The 21,239-nt window shown below is 43.5% G+C and overlaps 1 protein-coding gene across 1 annotated transcript in view; it reads right to left on the reverse strand.

The window, feature by feature from the left end:
• LOC138758431 (complement C3-like) overlaps window positions 1-21,239 on the reverse strand; it is a 145,306-nt gene that overhangs the window by 18,949 nt on the left and 105,118 nt on the right. The window contains exons 28-30 of the mRNA XM_069927340.1: window positions 12,480-12,649; window positions 9,668-9,826; window positions 5,917-5,976 (exon numbers count right to left, since the gene is read on the reverse strand). Of these exons, the coding sequence (XP_069783441.1) occupies window positions 5,917-5,976; window positions 9,668-9,826; window positions 12,480-12,649 (389 nt within the window). The remainder of the gene's footprint in view (window positions 1-5,916; window positions 5,977-9,667; window positions 9,827-12,479; window positions 12,650-21,239) is intronic.

Raw genomic sequence — 21,239 nt, forward strand, 5'->3', positions numbered from 1 at the left:
TATTAGGCAATTCAAATAATCTCATTACCAATTTCAGAAGCATTTTGCAAATTTAATTATGTTTTCCTGCATTATCACAGTTTCCATCAACTTTGACAGTTTCCTAAATCATATCTGACCACAGACGATAAAATTACCGGCTCCCATTCTGAAATGAAGAGACCACATTCTCTGCCTGCCAGGTACTACAGCACTATATTCTTCTGTAATGAATACCCGTCTCTCCCATCTCCTCCCAAATTCCCCTGTCACCGAGGACCCAACTTATAGAAATTCATCTTTATGCAAATTCTTCCATTAAATATGAACAAAGTCTCCATGAAAGCAAGTTGCCAGTTGCATTTGATCATGGGGTCTTCAAAGTTTAAAACAAAATTGAATAATATATTCCAAAAAGGTCTGTATGCAAATATCCAGCTAATTAAACTGGCCTGATTAAAAATACGTCTTGCTGGAAATTTCCTGCCTCTGCTGGCGCTCTGTATGTTATGAAAAATTATTCACTTCTGATTTGTTGATAAATCAGTTTACAGACAGTTCTCAGGAATGTATTAAAAACAGCCTCTATATGCAAAGACCCCCACCACTCAGGAATGCTGGAGGAACTCAGACGGTCTTGCGGTGTCCATAGGAGGTCAGGATACATTACCAATGTTTCTGGCCTGAGCCTTTCTTCAAGGAATAAGCAGAGAACAGGAAGGCGTAAGAATAAAGACAGGCAGGGGTTGGAATCCAGAGCAACAAAAGGTGTAGTGTTATTTGGAGGAGAGGTGATTTTGGCTCTGAGAGAGAAGAGAGAGGGAAAAGGGAAGAGTAACAGAGAAACAGAGCTTGGGGGAGGGAGGGTGACAAGGGAAGAAGTTGGGGGGGAGGTGTAACGGAAATCGGAGAACTCGATGCCATCTGATCGGAGGGCGCCCAAATGGAAAATGAAGTGTTGTCCCTCCAATTTGCGGGTGGTCTCAGTCTGGTGGTGCACAGGAGCATGGACAGACATGTCAGCAGGGGAATGGGAGGGGGAATGGAAATGGATGGGTACTGGCAGAGCCAAGATGCTCAACTTAACAATCTCCCAGCCTGCATCCAGTCAACAACCTTGTGCTCAACATCAGTAAAACCAAGAAGATGATTGTGGACTTCAGGAGGGAATCAGGGGAAAATGACCCAGTCCTCATCGAGAGCTCAGTAGTGGAGAGGGTCAAAAACTTCAAATTCCTGGATGTCAACATCTCTAAGGATCTGTCCTCAAGCCTCCATTTCAATGCAATCAAGAAGGCTCGCCAGCAACTATATCTTGTGAGTTGTTTGAGGAGATTCGACATGTCATTGAAGACTCTCGAAAACATCTACAGGGTACTGAGGAGGGCATTGCGGCAGGTTGCATCACTGTCTGGTATGGAGGTGCCAACACTCAGGACAAGGTTGTTAACTTGGCCTTGGGACCAGACCAGTCTATCGAGGACATTTACAAGAAGTGGTGTCTGAAAAGAGCAACCTCTATCCTCAAGGACCCCCACCACCCAGGCCATGCCCTCTTCCCACTGCTACCATCGGGGAAGAGGTATAGGACCCTAATGATGGGCACTCAGTGGGACAAGGGCAGCTTCTTCCCTGCTGCCATCAGATTCTTGAATAACTGATGGACTAAAGACCCTGCCTCACTTTTTATGCACTATTTTTATTTATTTTGTACGGTGGTTTATATGAATGTTTGCACCCGTATTGTTTCCACAAAGCAACAAATTGTTGACAACAATAATTTTTGATTCTGTTTCAGTCTCTCCGATGTAGAGGAGCCCACAGCGTGAGTACAGATGGAGTTGATGACCCCTGCAGATATTTTGAGTGAAATAATGCTTCACTTGGAAGGTCTGTTGGGGGCCCCAAAGGGCCTGCCCTTTTTAACATTTAAGGGGGTGAACGAGTATTTGTCCTCTCTCATAATGATTTGTTTTCCATCATTCCCCATGTAATTTGACTTTTTTTTGACCTGTTTTGACCTCTTGTAAGAGACAGTCCTGCTCTGTCTAAACGATCTATTCCAGAAGGAACAATGTGATAGTAATGAGTTCATTGTCAAACACTGAAGTGCAACATACCTGTGCAGTGTAGACAAAGTCTGGTTACATTTAAATGTAGAGGTACAGCCCTTCCAGCCCACGAGCCCGTGCTGCCCAAATATCCCAATTGTCCTACAACCCTCGTACATTTTGAAGGGTGGGAGGAAACCTCCGCTGATATGGGGAGAACTTACAAATGTCTTAGGGACAACGCTGGATTCGAACCTGGGTCACTGGTGCTCTAATAGCATTGTGCTAACCGTGCCATCACTTATTACAGGCGTCTTGACAGTTTGTCACGAGAATTGTCCATCACGATCATTGCAACCCAGAACAGAGATCGCCACAATGCAATCCTCAACCATGTGAAACACAAAAGTCTGCAGATCAGAGATGTCCTCCTTCTTCAAACAACGTGGCTTTCCCGCTACCACCATCAACTCGGCGCTCACCCGTATATTCTCCATTATCTGCACATCTGCCCTGGCCCATCTTCTCCAACGCACAACAAGCACAGGATTCCTCTTGCCCTCGCTTACCACCCCACCAGCCTCCGCATCCAACACATCCTATTCCACCATTTCTGCCGTCTACTATATGACCCCAACACTAAACACTCCTCCCTTCTCTAGGGCTGCTCCTTCCGTGACTCCCTTGTCCACTTCTCCCTCTCCACCAATCGTCCCCTTGGTACCTACCCCTGAGACCGCAGGAGTTGCTCCACTTGCACCCACACCTCCTCCCTCAACACCCTTCAAAGCCCCAAACAGTCCTTCCGAGTAAAGCAACATTTCGCTTGTGAATCTGCATGGGGTCATGTACTGCATCCGGTGCTCCTGCTGTGGTCTCCCCAACAATGGAGAGACTGGATGCAGACTGAGTGATCGCGTTGCTGAACACCTCAGCTCTGTTTGCCACAATAGCATGGATCTCCCAGTGGCCATGCTATTTCAGTTCCTCATCCCCATTCCTTTGCTGTCAGCATCAGAATTTATTGTCATGAGCAAGTCATGAAATTCGGTGCTTTGCAGCAGCGTCACAGAGCAAACATTCATATTATAACCATCTTATAACTTTACTATATAAAAAAATAATAAATGCACGAAAAGTAAGGCAGTGTCGTTGGTTCATTGATCATTCAGGAATCTGGTGGCAGTGGGGAAGAAGCTGTCCTTGTGCCACTGAGTGCTTGTCTTTAGGCTCCTATACCTTTTTCCCAATGGAGGCAGAGTGAAGAGGGCATGGCCTGGGTGGTGGGGGGGTCTTTGAGTATAGAGGCTGCTTCTTAAGACACGGCCTCATGTAAATGTCCTCGATGGAGTGAAATCTGGTGCCTGTGATGTCTGGAGTTTATTCTTGTCCTGAGAGTTGGCACCTCCGTACTAGGCAGTGATGCAACTAGCCAGAATGCTCTCCATGGTGCACCTATACAAGTTTATGAGAGTCTTCGGTGTTATAGCGAATCTCCTCAGACACCTCCCAAAGCCTTCTTTGGGATTGCATCAACGTGGAGGTTCCAGGATAGATCCTCAGAGATGTTCCTGAAGTTCTCCACTACTGAGCCCTCGATGAGGACTGGGTCGTGTTCCCCTGACTTCCTCCTGAAGTTCACAATCATCTCCCTCATTTTATTGATGTTGAGTACAAGGTTGTTGGTATGACACCACTCAATGAGCTGATCTATCTCCCTCCTGTACACTTCCTCATTGATGTTTGTGATTCTGCCGACAACTGTGGTGTCATTGCAACTTTGTAGATGGCATTGGAATTGTGCCTGGCCACAGTCATGGGTGTATAATGAATAGGGGAGTGGGTTAAGCATACATCCTTGGGGCGCGTTGATGTTGGTTCCAATTCGTACTGACTGTGGTCTTCCGTTGAGAAGGTCAATGATCCAGTTGCAGAGGGATGTACAGAGGCCTAGAGTTTGTAGCTTCTTGGCCAGCACTGGGGGGAATAATGGTATTGAAGGCTGAGCTGTAGTCAATGAAGAACAGTTGTGTGTAAGAATTGCTATTTTTGAGGTGATCCAGAGCTGAGTGGAGAGCTAGTGATGTTGCATCCGCCGTGGAGCGATTGTGACGATAGATGATGCACTGCTAGACTGAGACCTCCTGGAAATTGGAGGAACAACAGTTCATTTTCTGACTGGGCATCCTCCAACCGGATGACATTACTGTTTACTTCTCTGGCTTCCATTAACCAGCCACCCCTCTGCGCCCCCCCCCCCCCCAGCTGTGTCTCTCCCTTCTCTGTCTCCTTTTGCACAGACACGATCAATTCTCACCTCTTCCCTTATCATATCCAACTGATACCTTATGTTAGTCTGGACTCCTCCCCCGTTCAGCACTGTCTGTATTCTGACATTTCCTGCTTCCGGGTCATTCTGCTTATTCTTTGGCGGGGGGGGGGGGGGCGCGGTCAGGCCTGAAACGTCGGCAATATAACTTTGCTTTTTATGGACGCTGCAAGACCAGCTGAGTTCCTCCATCATTTCGGTGTGTTTTTCCTACAATCCTCAACCACGTGGCAATCATTCTGGCAGCCAACTTGCATGAATTACATTCACTATTTCAGTGTCCCTAGTTAAAGGCGTGATGCTTAGTAGTTCAATGCAAATTTGTTTTATGTACCTCTCAATGATCATTTCTTTAATGCTAATTTTCATAATTTCTCTTGGTTTTCTTCATTGCAATATTGATATCTTTCCTAACTAACCTTTATATCATCATTTATATTTCTGTGAAGTCTTCTGATTTTATCTTTGGTTCTACATGTTTTACTTTAATCGTCCAGCATCATTATTGACCAGTTTATTTTGCTCCCAGTTAGGCTATACGTTATTTTTTTTTAAATTTAATCATACGGCACGGTAACAGGCTATTTCAGCCCATCGTCCCGTGCTGCCCAATAAACCTACACCCCGAATGGTGGGAGGAAACCAGAGCCCCCCAAAAAAACCCTTGCAGACACGGGGAGACCGTACAAACTCCTTACAGAGAGTATGGGATTTGAACTCTGGTCCTGATCGGTGGCCCTGTAAAGGCGTTGCACTAACCATTGTGCTAATAATGGTCTCCCCTGAATTGTTCAATATTCCTCTCTCAGAACTATTCACTTTTTTAATTTTCCTCACCTAAAATCTGGTATCTTCCACATTGCCTCTGTTCTTCCTCGTATTCAATATATTTTGAAACTAAATAGGTTTAAACTTGGTGCAGAAAGAAGATCAAGTCAGCATGAGTATTCATTGCATCTTATGTAACCATGAGCTGGTTTGAACTGAGATCTGATCTCCAGATGGTTTAAAGGACTGCACAGCATGGAAAATGTTTCCGTTTTGAGGAGGACACGGAGGCTAAAGTTCTCTAAATTGAGGTCGACCTCCCCCCAATAGATTTGATTTGCCAGGATCGTTGTTTAAAGAGAGCTTTCAAAATCTGTAAGGACCCCTTCCACCACCCCCCCCCCCCCCCACCCACACAGCGTCTCTCAGCGACTCCCATCAGGGAAAGAGATACAGGAGGATCACCAACAGGCAAAGGAACAACTTAGTCCCATGGGCAGAGGGACAGCTAAATAACTGCTGAACTGCTAAAAAAAACTCCCTCCTTCCCCACTGTAATAATGATCTTTATTTTGGACAGATGTATATAAAAAGGCATGTAGATAGGCTCTGTGTTTATGCATCATTTGTCTACATCTGTGTATGTCTTTGTGCTTTTGCACTGCGGAGAACCGGAGAACGCCACTTCTTCAGGTTGCAATGCTACAATCAGATGATCCATAAACTTGAACTTAAACACAGGAGCATCATTAATAAATCTGGGGGGATGAGTATTTGCCATGAACTTACTTTTAGTGTTCCTTCTCCTTCTCCTTTTGCAGTCACAGAAAACTTTTGAAAAGAATTAAGCTGAAACAACAGATACATTGATTAACCACTGGTGTCCCACAAGAATGTAATGAAAAAAATCCAATAATCATTTCATGCACAAATAGATTCATGCCACAAATACTGCATGTGGTCACATTTCAGACCAAATGTTGACGATCTCAAGAAGCCATTGAGAGCAGAGATGGGGAGTCCTTCTGCAGCGAACATTACTGCTGCCCTTTGAATAAAGGGATTTGTTTCACCTCGACTCTGTCAGGATCAAAGAGTGAATTTCCGTATTAACTCCTGTGGACAATGCACGCGGCAGCAGTGATTGAGGGACACGGATGTACCTTTGCACTCTGGCTGTTTGACATTGGATCTTTTTTTTAAAATTAATCGGACAGTGAGATATTGTAAAAGATTCCAACAACATGCAAGCGTTTTAGCAGGTCAAATCCATAAGCAATCAAACTTAACCGAACAAGGAAGGCATTGTACGGAAAATACTTTCAAGGGAATTTTGCTTCCTTCCAAAGCGGGGAAGTGAAGTGGTAGCCTATCAGTACTAGATACAGCATCAATGGACAAGCAGGGGTGAAACTGAACAGTCACTTGTTACGAGTTCAGTGACCCCCCCACCCCCCCATATATCAGCAGTAGTAGAAATACACCAAAGCAATGGTTCCTTAAAAAATTAATTTAATTCTCTGAGTATAGAACAAGATCAACACTTAACTTATCAACTCTAAGTTATTTACACAATCCCTCCCCCCCCCCCCCCAACCTAATCTAAGCACAAGAGTGTTTTCAAGAAAGTCTTTTTTACTGGCCAATCTTCCACTGTCCACATTTCCAAGGCTACAGTTTCCAGTAATCTTCAATCGTGTGCACAGAATCAAACAGTCCTTACGTTCAAGAAAACTTCAGTGTTTCACTTAGAATTACTAGGCAGGGAAATGGAGGGTTACAGAGAGATGGTTGTTGCTTGTTGGACACCCCAAATAGGGTGTCTTCCAGAAGAAACTTGTCTTCTTCCAGAAGAAACTTCTCCTCTTCGCCACACCGGGAAGACGAGCTGCCGCTCCTGATTTTCACAGAGAGTGCACTCAGGCTACCATATCAGAACTCTGTCCAGTCTTGAAAAAAGAAGCCTTTTCAACAGTGTCGCTTCGGTCTAGACTGCCCTCTGCTGACTGCCTTCTCTCTCATACTCTTCCGTCCCCTCCTGATGTTCCAGGCACTATTTTTTTTCTCCCAGTTTGGAAATGTGGTAATTTCCAGGCTTGGCAAAAAAAAAACACATGGCCCCAACTCTCTGCAAATGTTTCAGTTTCTGGGGTGGGCTTGTACATGTTGCTAAAGCCCAGAACCTTCTGTTTGCACCTGCCCTCGGAATTTTGCAAGGCATTGTTCTGCCTGTAAAATGCATGCATCCAATGCTAATTCCTTGACTAAGCATATATTTAATTAACTCTCTGGGCGATTATTTCTGAGCCTCTTCTCCACCTCACTCCTTTGTACATCCCAAATTGGTCACGAAGTTTTCTCACCTCGTATGGACTTGGGTTCCATTCACTCTTTTCTTTGACTACTCCAGCATCTATAGGATCTTTATGACAAAGAAATATGGCCGACTTTTTGGGCCTGAGCCTTTCTTCAAGGAAAAATCAGATAAGGCAGAAGCAGGATATGTCAGAATGTGTTCGAGGCCAGCGCCATCCAAGGAGAAAAATCCGAACTTGCCTTTTTATAGAGCAGCCCCAAAAGGCTGTTCCAGCGTCATTTTTATGTGGAGCGGCACCTTGGTGCATCCTCCAGAGCCGATTTGGTGGGGCAACTGTTGGCTTGGCGCCATCCGTCAACATGATGGCATAAATACGCGGCGAGCAATAGCCATCTTCGTTACCCATAATCCCCCATGAAGATGGAACTGGTCTGGGAAACGCAGTGCAGTTCCAGCTGCATGTGGGATTATGGTTAAGGATGTCAGCCATTGATCATTGTTAGAGACCAGGACATCGGGAGAGGGGAACTAGCGACCCCTGACTGTAGAGTTCTCACTTGGGGACGGGGTGACTTGTGGAGGAGGGAGGAAAGCAGTCCCAACAAGATTTAGGCTGGTTGGTTGGGGGGGGGGGCTGGAAGTAGGCTTATTCATGAGTGCGAGGGAAGGCTGTTAACTGCACCTCTAGCTGTGCATCCCCGAGAGGAGCCGAACTCCCCTTGGGGGGTGGAGTGAGGTGGGGGGGGGGAACTAACCCAGGCAGTTGCAAGAGCAACAACCCCAGGGGAGGCTCATTAGAGAAATGTCTGCAGGAACGACCCAGGGCTCTGCCTGACACGCAGGTTCACCTAACAGCTTTGTTAGGTCCTGGGTCGCAGGCTGATCCTGTCGTCGCGATGTCATCAGCCCGTCCCTACCCAGCCTCTTGCAGCGGCTGGACATTTACGATGTCTGGCAGAATGCTCCACCTCACCTTGGAGCCGCTCACAGAGCATTTATGATAGTAAGTTCTGAGACTTAAAGGCAGAGAATCTCCGCCTTCACGGTCGCAGATTTTCCCCTGTATAAAAGGGGCAAGAAATTCTCAGAATTCAAACAAGAGGGAGGAGTCCAAACCAAAAGAAGGTGTTCATTGGATAAAGGTCTCGTGGAACCACTTCTTTTGCACTAATTTATTTCTTTTCAAAAAATGTAATTTACAGCAATTTTTCCACCTGTAATACTACGAATCTCATGGGACAAGTTTGTGACAATGAATTGTGATTCGGAGATAGTTTTAATGCATGAATCCTATGCATTTGAAGGAGGCTCTTAAATGCAAACACTTCAAGACAGACTTGTTCAATGCCCTTAACTTGATTTGCAGCAAAATTAATTCACTTCAATGATCCTGTGGGTGCTAAAAAGAAAGGAGATTCCTTTTGTGTCATGTAGTAATTCATCAACTTTTGCCTGCTCTAAAGGCACACCAAGCACTGCCACCAGCATTGCCTGATGCCACCAAGTACAAACTACAATAATTAACATTGCCTTAGAGAACATTACTGCACACTACAGGCTCTCTAGACCACTGTGTTGTGTTGACCATGCATACTCACCTACTCAACAATCTAAACTTTCCTCACCCAACACCCATAGCTCTCTATTTTTCTTGCATCCATGTTCCTGTTTGTTTTTTTAAATGCCCCTATTGTACCAGCCTCCACCACCACCCCGGCACCCATTGTGTGTTTTTTTTAAAATTAGCCCTGATGAACCATCAATAATTCACAAAAGGCGGAGTAGCAAAACAATCAGGCTTTTAATAGCTAAAGTCTGGAACACTATCAAACCACCATCCGTCATCTTGACTGATCACAGCAAAAGTAAAAGGGTAGCCTGCAAGGGCCTACGGGTAGGATCGGTCTTGGGAGGTGTGTCCAGTCGATAGCAGCCAATTACAGTGTAACCTTCCTCCCCTCTCCATGTCTAGATGTCTATGTGTTTGTGATTCGCATCCCAGGCAAAAGGCACTGGCTGTCCACCCAATCAATGGCTCTGATAATCTTGTAGACCTTTGTTAAGTCCCCTCTCATCCTTCTTCACTCCAAGGAGAAAACCTTGCACCTTCTCCAATCCAGGCCACATCCTGGTAAATCTCCTCTCCACAGGTTCCACATCCTTCCTGTAATGCGATATATATGAATAAACGCAACCACCTTACGAACAAAAATAGGAACAAACCTTCAATGATCTTGCCACATGCGCGTTTCTTGTATCAAATTTCCAAGGAATTTTTGTTTTTCTGGGATGAATGGAGAGAATCACATCCAAGTCGATGTTCTGGTACTGGGGAACGTCAGTCAAATACTTGGCCTGAGCTTGCAAAGCAATTATCGTTGCCTGAGAAGTAAAAAAAAAAAATCCTTGTTGAATATTTGTGGAAATTTCAGGATAAGGTTTTTGCTATTCAAAGTTCAGAGAACATACATGACATCACATACAACCCTGAGATTCATTCTTGTGACCCCCGACAGAATTTCTAATTACCATTATAAACTGTGCTCAAGAAATAAAAAATGTAAGAAAGAAAGAAATGTAAACAAGCTGTGCAATATAGAAACTTAATATTCAGTAATAAATCATGAGCAAAGTTATGAATCCTGAAATGAGTCGGTTGCTCAGGAGTCTAATGGTTGAGGGGCAGTGCCTATTCCTGAGCCTAGAGGTATGAGTCCTGTGACAGGTGCATCTCTTTCTTGATGGCAGGAGCAAGAATAGTCCACGTGCTGGTGGGGCGAGTTTTGACTGTGATGTACTGGGCTGTATCTTTTGCAGGACTTTTCATTCCGAGGGATTGGCGCCCCCATCCCAGGCCATGATGCAGCTGGTTAGGACACCTTCCACTAGAGGTTTGCCAAGGACTTTGACGACATATCGAATGTCCTCAAACTCCTGAGGAGTTCAAGGCACTTTCTTCACGGTGTATCCAGGAAAGGATAGTGACTCCCCGGAATTTACATTTTCTCACCTCCTCCACCTCTGATTCTCATAATGATGATCGATCGTACACCTCTGGCATTGCTTCCATAAGGTCCACAATCTGCAATTTGGTCTTGGTAACATAGAGCGTGTGGTTGGTTGTTGTTAGTAAAACAGTTCAGCCAATTTTTCAATCTTTGCTGGCCTTTATTCAGTCTATTATGGTGGCAAAGTCAGGAAATTTGTATATGGTGTGGTTATCGTACCAAGAGACACGGTCATGGGTGTAGCGCAGGGGCTAAATACGTAACCCTGTGGCGCTCAGGAGCTGATGGGAGGTTGTGGAGGAGATGTTCTTGCCAAATTGTGTGGATTGGGATCTGAAGGTGATGAAATCCAGGATCCAATGTACAGTATTCACTAAACAAGCATGGATTAGGAGAGAACTAAAGATCAGTTCCTTTTCGGTTTCAGCCAGAACACTCATACCACAGAAGTCTTGACAAAGTTCCAGAAATGGCAATGCTGCTACCAAATTGTAGAGAGGGCCAAAGCACTCAAGTGTAAATGTCACAAGAAGCACAAAGCATGCTTTGAAAACATCTGGAAATTGACCAGTCATGCAGTAATCGTTTTGAACCTGAACACTGCTGCAGGGTTTAGCATAGCGGTTAGTGCCATGCTCTCACAGCATCGGCGACCCAGGTTCGAATCTGATGTTGTCTCCAAGGAGTTTGTACGTTCTCCCCGTGTCTGCGTGGGTTTCCTCCGGGTGCTCCAGCTTCCTCCCATTCTCCAAAAGTGTAGGTTAATTGGGCAGCACAAGGCCCGTGGCCAAGAGGCCCTGTTACCATTCTGTAAGCCTAAATTTTTTTTAAAATTAAATGCATAGAATTTTTATTGTATGTGGATAAGCACAGTAAAAGAATACTCCACCATTTGGAATCCCAATAGTCAGGCATCTGGTTACCTGCATTCTCCATCCACTCCCTTGGTCTTGTCTCTTTATGAAGGTCTGGGTTCCTGTGTTCTCTGAAACTTAACAGGTTCACTGGAAAATGTATTTACTACTATTGTCTGAAAATGGTTTATTGGAGCATTAATGGAATTGCATCCGATAGTCCAGAAAAATTCTCAAATCCCAAAGGTGAAGTATTAAAGGAATTTTACTGTATTTCACTATAAAGCCTGAAATTTGTGATAAAATGCATTTCAAATCTGGACCTTCATTTACCAGTTGGTGATTTATCTGGCTAGGTTCAAAGATGTCAACATCTCCGAGGATCAGTCCCAGTGCAATCGCAAAGAAGGCTCGCCAGCGGCTATATTTTGTGAGGTATCTGAGGAGATTTGGCAGGTCACCAAAAAAACTCTCATAAACGTCTACAGGTGTATCGTGGAGAGCATCTTTGTTGGTTGCATTACTGCCTGGTACGGAGGCACCAACTCTCAGGAGGAGAATAAACTCCAGAGGATTGTTAATTCGGCCTGCAATATCACAGGCACCAGACTTCACTCCGTCGAGGATATCCACATGAGGCGGTGTCTTAAAAAAGCAGCCTCTATCCTCAAAGACCACCAGCACATTCTTCGATCTTCTACCATCGGGAAAAAGGTACAGGAATCTAAAGACGAGGACTCCACGGCACTAGGACAGCTTCTTCCCCGTTGCCATCAGATTCCTGAATGATCAATGAACCAAAGATACGGCCTCACTTTTCATGAACAATTATTTTAATTTTTTTATATAGTAATGTTGTAAGATAGTTACAATATGTATGTTTACACTATGACGCTGCCGCCACAAAACACCAAACTTCATGACTTGTTCATGACAATAAATTTTGATTCTGAGTTCCTTTTATAGTCACAAAATTGTACATTAAAATTTAATCTACACAATATGCTTCAACTTTTGTCTGTGGTAAGGGCAACAAAGAGTCACCATGAGCATTTCCTGGTGCCCCTAACAACAGGAGAAAGAGAAGCAAAAGAGAAGTGCCCCCTCCTTGATCTTTGGCATCTTATGATTTGTATTTAAAAAATAAATAAATGTAAAGAGGAGTGTCATTACCTGAGTTGTGGAGTAGCTGTGTCCGTATTCACTCCATTTTGAGAGCCATCTCACTATTTTACCAGCTTCATCAAACTTTTTCAGCTGTAAGAAGAACAGAAGTGCGTACCCGGTGCTTTCAATGGTGTGCAGGGAGTTCTGGTTTCCATCTACTGGCCAGAATGATTTGTCTAGAAGGTGCAAAAGAAAAATACCCGATTAAAGTGAAGAACCTTCAGCTGAACTGCACAGTTTTATCACTCTCTTTCACCACCCAAATGCAAGAAAAATCTTCTCCATCTTTCCGCAGAATATTGCATGTCGATTTGACTCATTGTCTTGCACATTGAACACCTTCAGCACAGAGACGGGCCCATCTAGTCTGTGCCAAATCATTAGTCAAACACAGAAATGCTGGGGGAACTCAGCCGGTCTCGCAGCATCCACAGGAGGTAAAGATATATAACCAACGTTTTGAGCCTGAGCTCTTCCTCAGGGTATGAATGAAAAAGCAGAAGTGCCAAACTAATATTCTGTCTAGACCACTGACCTTCACCCAGACCATAGCCCTACATAACCCTCCCATCCATGTCCTTCTTAAAATTGAGCCAGCGTTTACCACTTCACCTTCACCTCGCTGCACATTCTCTGCGTGAAGAAATTCCCCAAAACATTTCACCTTTCACCCTTAACACCGCAAGTCAATGAACCAATGCAGCTGGGCAGAACCATCAGCCAATATTTGTCACATGCACATAATGTTGGCGGAAGGGAGTACGCTGAAACCTGTACCTGACTAGATTTCCCTCCCAAGTAAATATAGCACAAGAAAATTTTTATACTGGGAAACTTCAAAGGAAGGACTCGCCCTTGTGACTACACTGTAGGAAGTGGTCAATCTTCAACAAGTGCATTTGAGATCTGTTTAGGTCGGGGATTTAGGTTTATAATTCCTGTTTGGTCAAATCTAGGCAGTGGGACTTGTGCGTAAGTACTTAACACAGAGGGATCAAAACTCAGCTTGTGAGTGGAAAGGAAAAAGTTGAGAACCACTAGTCTAGACCCTCTTATCTGTATCAATGAAATGCCATCTCATTGCCTTTTTGGGACAGTGGTTCTCCACCTTTCTTTCCACTCATATATCACCTAAGAGATTACTAACCATCGAACACCTATGCAATAGGTGCTCCGTGGTTAGCAAGGAATTACTCATGATGGTATGTGAATGAAAAAAAAGTTGAGAATCATTGCTTTACACACATCAGAGGATTCCATAACAAACTTCAGATAATGTTTTTGCTGCTCTGTTTACACCTTCAATTAGTTTATTTTATCCTTTCATTGTACAATGGCGACCCCTTTGTATATGCGACATTATTCCTTCTGTTGTCCTCTCATGTCTCTTATCCTATACAAATGTAAGATATTAGCAAGTCAACTCAGGGTAGGACTTGCATGGTAGGAGACTGGAGAGTGTTGTTCAACAGAGAAATCAGGGATTTAGGTTTATAATTCCTTTTTTTTGAAAATTTTATTCTTCATTTGCATCAATGACAAATACATGGTTATCCTTAAGCATAGAGAATAATAAAATGATGGAAAAAGAATACATAATTTATAGTTTCTCTCTCCCTAAAAAAGTACGAAGTTAAAAAAAAAACCTACCTGGATTTATCGTAAATCATTCAAATTTACAAATATAATCTTAAACCTCTAAATTAACTAGGGTGAATTGGAGTGGGAGGAGCACATGCTGTAGATGAACTCTTACCAATTAAATCCATATAAGGTTTCCAAATCTTATAAAATTTTTCTGATTGATTCCATAAAGTATGCGTTATTTTCTCTAACGCTATACAATTTTGTAATTCCATTTGCCATCTATTCAACCCCACATAATTGTCTAATTTCCATGTCAATGCCATACATTTCATTGCTACTGCTATTGCTACACTTAGAAACTTCCTCTGATAAATATCTAATTTCAAATCATGAACATCACCTAACAAAAATATTTTTGGGTCTTTCCCAGTAAAATACTCACATCTTCCCAAAATCTTTCTACTTTTTCACATTGCCAGATTGCATGTAAAAAGGTTTCTACCTCTTTATTACATTTAAAACATTGATCAGAACAATTTGAATGTAATTTATGTCCTTGTAATTTATGTGGTGTAAAAAATTAAATTGTACCATTTGATATCTGACATTGTGTTAGTTATGCGTTCAAAACATAATTTTGATATTTCTTTGTGGATTTGTATATCTAAATCTCTTTCCCATCTCAATTTAGATTTAAATAGAATTTTTTATTACATAGTCTCTTGCAATTTTATATACCTGCTAGTAATAAATCTTTTAATAAATGTATCAGTTATTAAATATTCAAATTGACTTTGTTCAGGTAATCTAAAATTCAATCCTAACTTTCTTTTTAAATATGATTTAAGTTGATCCTTATCTTTCGATTGGTCAAAAGTTTAAAAAAAAACAATCCTTTATCCTTTTATGCCAAGTATCAAAAAATGAATTATTAACTGTAAAAGGAATTAAAGGATTTTGTTTTAATAACATTTTGGCTTTTTGGTAATTCTTCATTCCTCTTTCTACATGGATTCCATTTCATACTTTATATGTTTCATAATTCATGTATATCTTTTCCCTTTCAACAGTTCTTCATGCCATTTATACAAAATACGGTCAGACTTATTTTCTCCTATTTTACTCATTTCAATTTGTACCCGTGCTGTATTTTCACCAATCTGATAACGGGAAGACAAGAAACTAAGTTGATCTGCTTTGTAAGAATTTTTTAAATTAGGCATTCATAGTCCCCCTGGTCATATTTCCACGTTAATTTTTCCAATGCTATCCTAGGCATTTTATCTCACCAAATAATTATCTTACATTTTTATTTAAATCTTGAAAAAACATTGTCGGCACAGACTCTGGTAATGATTAGAATAGGTATTATATTCTCGGAAAAATATTCATCTTTACACAAATTATCCTTTCTATTAAAGAAATTGGTAAATCCTTCCATCTTATTAAGTCTTCTTTAATTTTATTCAATAAAGGTATATAATTTAATTTAAATAAATTATTCAAATTCTTATCAATATTGATTCCTAAATATTTAACCACCTCCTTCTGCCATTTAAATTTTGTAATTTTCTTAATTTGCATATAATCAATCTCAATCGTTGGCATCACTTCACTTTTATCAATATTTACCTTATAACCTGATATTAACCCATACTATGCCTATCGTACGTTTATTTATTCAATGAAAAAGGTGCAAAGAAGAAAGTGAAAAAAAACCCCAGAGGTTTGTGATGGGAAAACATCTCTAATGTCCTGATCTATAAGGGATGTGAAAAATTTTACATTTGTGCCCACGATTCTGCAATGGTCCCCACCAACTCACTCGATACACCAAACCATCCCTTACTATAGTTTTTCCAACAAGTCTAATAATCCATTGATCTTATCAAAATAGAATAGATCACGTGCATTATAGATTAAACCTTCCTCCCCCTTTAAACTCTCTCTAAACACAATGTAATTTTAGTGACAGTAAAATTCTTTCAGTTTGTAATGAATTCAGGTATCAGCAATCACCTGTTGTTCTTTAGCAGGCAATGAATTGGCATATACTTTTGCTTCATTAGGTTCTGTAAAAAAATCTATTCTTCCCACCCTGGACAAATATTTTCAGTACAGCAGGATATCTCAAAACAAAGGCATAGGCTTTTTCCATAGCACATATTTAACTGGATTAAACTCTTTTAACAAATCAAAACTTTTACCTGGATAAAAGAAAATCTTATTTCCATTATAGATCAAAGGTGATTATCTTTCTTTAGTTTGTTTTGCTGCCAATTCTAATATCTTCTCCCTTACTTCATATCGAAGGAATCTGACAAATTTTGGACGGGATCTTTGGTCAAGCTGAGGATTAGGCCTCAAATGCCCTATGGGCTTGTTCTAGCTCCAAATCTCTGTGAAATTTGGCTTGACCCAAAGATTCTGGTATCCATCGTTGCAAAGATTTTTTCATATCTTGACCTTCATCACCTTCTTTAAGTCCAACAATCTTGATGTTATTCTATTGTGACAGATTATGTTGTGTTTGTATATATATGTTTTTAGGAGAAAAATTGGGGCAGGTTTTTTTCTTAGTGCAGGTCACATACAAACACTTCAAAACAGATCTCATTTAAAATACTGGAGCTCTGCTCAAGACAGACAGGGCGGCTCCTGGGGGCCTTTGCAAAAACTTTGGGGAGTATCCAAGAGACTTCACTAATGGATTTTTGTTTTGAAAAGCGACAGATGAAAGAGATCGGAGGAGTAGTTTGAAGCCGCAGAATGTCTGGAGTGCAGCTTGCTGTTCTAAGTGGGTCATGTGGTTTTCAAGCAGAGAGAGCCAAACAGGCTTTTTCTCTGAGAGAGAGAGAGAGAGAGAGAGAGAGAGAGAGAGATCAGTTCTGCTGTTTTACAGTTAGCAGCAGCAGCAACTGGGACTGGAACAGGACAAACTGGAAAGCTTGTGGAAGAATCCCCCATTTGAAAGATTGGTTGTGAGTGCTTAGTTCAGCCTGGTCAAGGCCCTTGTGGTTCATACAAGAGGAGAGAACTGGCTGCCTAATGTTTCACATGAAATAAGAGAAACAAAAAGGAACTCTGTGGTGACCTGAAAGAAAGAGGTTATCATCTGGAAAATCCCGACACTGAAGTGGCTGATCGGAAGGAATCAGTTTGTGAGTGCCCAACGAGCAACAAATCTCTCTGAAAACCAACAAGAACCTTCCTGAGCGGTAACCATTTACCTTTCAAGCACCAAAGCCTGGTCAACTTCATAAATGTTAAATTCTGTTAATGGTATAAGAATTGCCTGCAACCAGTAAACTTGGAGGAGTGAGAAGTGAGATTGGACTGTGAATCAAACAACTTTTCTAAACTTACACACACACACATTACATACACATGCGCTTAGAATTAGAAGGGGGTTAAGTTAGGTTAGTTAAGTCAGTAGTGATAAGTTAGGCAGGCCCCTCCAGCCCGGGTAAGAAACCTGCATAGGAGAAGGCCACTCCGATATAAAACCTACGACTAAAGGACCTCGCTGCCACGTCCCAGCTTGCTTGGCCACGGCACATGAACCATGGTGTAAAGGGTGGGGCTAGTACTGCGCACACTGCACTCCACCTAAAAGCTCCTTTGCGCAGGCCCGAGGACAGGTCCATGTCCTCCCCCTCCACGTCCTCCCCCTCAAAAGATGCTCACAAACTCAAGCTAGCATGCTGGAACATCAGAACCATGCTAGACAAGGCGGACAGCCACTGACCTGAATGTCGGTCTGCCCTCATCGCACATGAACTCCTCAGACTTGACATCAACATAGCCGCTCTCAGTGAAGTTCGCCTTGCAGATGTAGGCACCCTCCAAAAACGCGGCGCGGGCTACACACTCTACTGGTCTGGCAAGCCTATGGATGAACGACGCCTATCTGGTGTAGGCTTCATGGTCAAGAACTCCATTGCCTCCAAACTCGAAAACCTCCCGACAGGCCACTCGGACCGGATCATGTCCATGCGACTCCCCCTTCAAAACAAGCGTCGCATCACCCTCATCAGTGTCTATGCTCCAACCCTCCAGACGGAACCAGCAGAAAAAAACAAGTTCTACACTGATCTGCGCAACCTCATTCAACGCACCCCTACAGCCGACAAGGTTGTCATCCTTGGCGACTTCAACGCTCGCGTCGGCAAAGACTCAGAAACCTGGCCAGGAATCCTTGGCAAGCATGGTGTCGGCAAGTGCAACGACAATGGGTGCCTCCTGTTGGAGCTCTGCGCAGAACAGCGGCTTGTCATTACAAACACCCTTTTTCAGCAGAGGGAGAACCTGAAGACTACCTGGATGCATCCCCGATCCAAACACTGGCACCTCCTGGACTATGTCCTGGTGCGAAAAAGAGACAAACGAGATGTGCTCCACACCAGGGTCATGCTCAGCGCGGAATGCCACACTGACCACCGGCTGATTCGCTGCAAGCTCAACCTTCACTTCAAGCCAAAGTCCAGGAAAGTAAAGCCCCCAGAAAGAGGTTCAATGTTGGAAACTTGCAGTCAGACGAAGTGAGAGGAAATTTCCAGGAAACCTCAAAGCAAAGATCGAGGATGCAATCCGCCTCACTGACTCGTCTCCTGAAACCTTCTGGGATCAGCTGAAGACTGCCATACTGCAATCCACTGAAGAGGTACTGGGCTTCTCCTCCAGGAAAAACAAGGACTGGTTCGACGAAAACAACAAGGAAATCCAGGAGCTGCTGCCAAAGAAGTGAGCTGCTCACCAGGCTCGCCTTTCTTTTTGTACAGGGTGATGATGATGGCATCACGAAGGTCCTGAGGCAGCTTTCCTTGGTCCCAGCAGAGCTTGAAAAACTCATGCAGTTTGGCATGCAGAGTTTTTCCGCCAGCCTTCCAGACTTCTGGGGGGGATTCCATCCATACCTGCTACTTTGCCACTTTTCAGTTGTTCAATTGCCTTATATGTCTCTTCCCGGGTGAGGACCTCATCCAGCTCTAGCCTTAGGGGCTGTTGAGGGAGCTGGAGCAGGGCGGATTCTTGGACTGAGCGGTTGGCACTGAAAAGAGATTGGAAGTGTTCTGACCATCGGTTGAGGATGGAGATCTTGTCGCTGAGGAGAACTTTGCCGTCTGAGCTGCGCAGCGGGCTTTGGACTTGGGGTGAGGGGCCGTACACAGCCTTTAGAGCCTTGTAAAAACCCCTGAAGTCGCCAATGTCCGCGCTGAGCTGGGTTCGTTTGGCAAGGCTCGTCCACCACTCATTTTGGATCTCCCGGAGTTTGCGCTGAAGATGGCTGCATGCGCGATGGAAGTCTTGTTTCTTCTATGGCCAGGACAGCTTTGCAAAGTGAGCCTGGTGGGCAGCTCGCTTCTTTGCCAGCAGCTCCTGGATTTCCTGGTTGTTTTCGTCGAACCAGTCCTTGTTTTTCCTGGAGGAGAAGCCTCACCAAAGCCTTCGACATCGTGAGCAGGAAAGGGCTTTGGCAAATACTAGAGCGTCTCGGATGCCCCCCAAAGTTCCTCAACATGGTTATCCAACTGCATGAAAACCAACAAGGTTGGGTCAGATACAGCAATGAGCTCTCTGAACCCTTCTCCATTAACAATGGCATGAAGCAAGGCTGCGTTCTCGCACCAACTCTCTTTTCAATCTTCTTCAGCATGGTGCTGAAACAAGCCATGAAAGACCTCAACAATGAAGACGCTGTTTACATCCGGTACCACACGGATGGCAGTCTCTTCAATCTGAGGCGCCTGCAAGCTCACACCAAGACACAAGAGCAACTTGTCCGTGAACTACTCTTTGCAGACGATGCCGCTTTAGTTGCCCATTCAGAGCCAGCTCTTCAGCGCTTGACGTCCTGTTTTGTGGAAACTGCCAAAATGTTTGGCCTGGAAGACAGCCTGAAGAAAACTGAGGTCCTCCATCAGCCAGCTCCCCACCACGACTACCAGCCCCCCCACATCTCCATCGGGCACACAAAACTCAAAACGGTCAACCAGTTTACCTATCTCGGCTGCACCATTTCATCGGATGCAAGGATCGACAACAAGATAGACAACAGATTCGCCAAGGCAAATAGCGCCTTTGGAAGACTACACAAAAGAGTCTGGAAAAACAACCAACTGAAAAACCTCACAAAGATAAGCGTATACAGAGCCGTTGTCATACCCACACTCCTGTTCAGCTCCGAATCATGGGTCCTTTACCGGCATCACCTACAGCTCCTAGAACGCTTCCACCAGCGCTGTCTCCGCTCCATCCTCAACATTCATTGGAGCGACTTCATCTCCAACATTGAAGTACTTGAGATGGCAGAGGCCGACAGCATCGAATCCATGCTGCTGAAGATCCAACTAAGCTGGGTAGGTCACGTCTCCAGAATGGAGGACCATCGCCTTCCGAAGATCGTGTTATATGGCGAGCTCTCCACTGGCCACCGAGACAGAGGTGCACCAAAGAAGAGGTACAAGGACTGCCTAAAGAAATCTCTTGGTGCCTGCCACATTGACCACCGCCAGTGGGCTGATATCGCCTCAAACCGTACATCTCGGCGCCTCACAGTTCGGCGGGCAGCAACCTCCTTTGAAGAAGACTGCAGAGCCCACCTCACCGACAAAAGACAAAGGAGGAAAAACCCAACACCCAACCCCAACCAACCAATTTTCCCCTGCAACCGCTGCAACCGTGTCTGCCTGTCCCGCATCGGACTTTTCAGCCACAAACGAGCCTGCAGCTGACGTGGACATTTTACCCCCTCCATAAATCTTCGTTCGCGAAGCCAAGCCAAAGAAAGATAAGTTAGGTTTGATCCTGTTTTCATATTTAAAGATAATTAAAAGCATCTTTTGTTTAAGTCACCATTTGTCTTGGTCAATATCTATTGCTGCTAGGTTTTGGGGTCCTCTGGGCTCGTAACACCATTTACTAAAATTTTCCAAAATGTCAATTTTTTTGCAGGAAGTGATCATTCTTGGCAGCAGCTTCTGTTTGTAGTTACTTCATTTGATCTTTAACATTTTGAATCTTGAGTTCATTCCTTTTAATTTACCCATCTACTATTTCAAATCTTGTGTCAACTTGTTGCATTAATCTTTCAATCTTGTTATTATTCTTCCTTATTTAATCAGTTAACACTTGCATAGATTGTCGAAAAGAATCTAAAAATTGCTTCATTTCCCCAGA

This window comes from Narcine bancroftii, chromosome 3, assembly GCF_036971445.1.
Source record: "Narcine bancroftii isolate sNarBan1 chromosome 3, sNarBan1.hap1, whole genome shotgun sequence".
NCBI lineage: Eukaryota > Metazoa > Chordata > Chondrichthyes > Torpediniformes > Narcinidae > Narcine > Narcine bancroftii.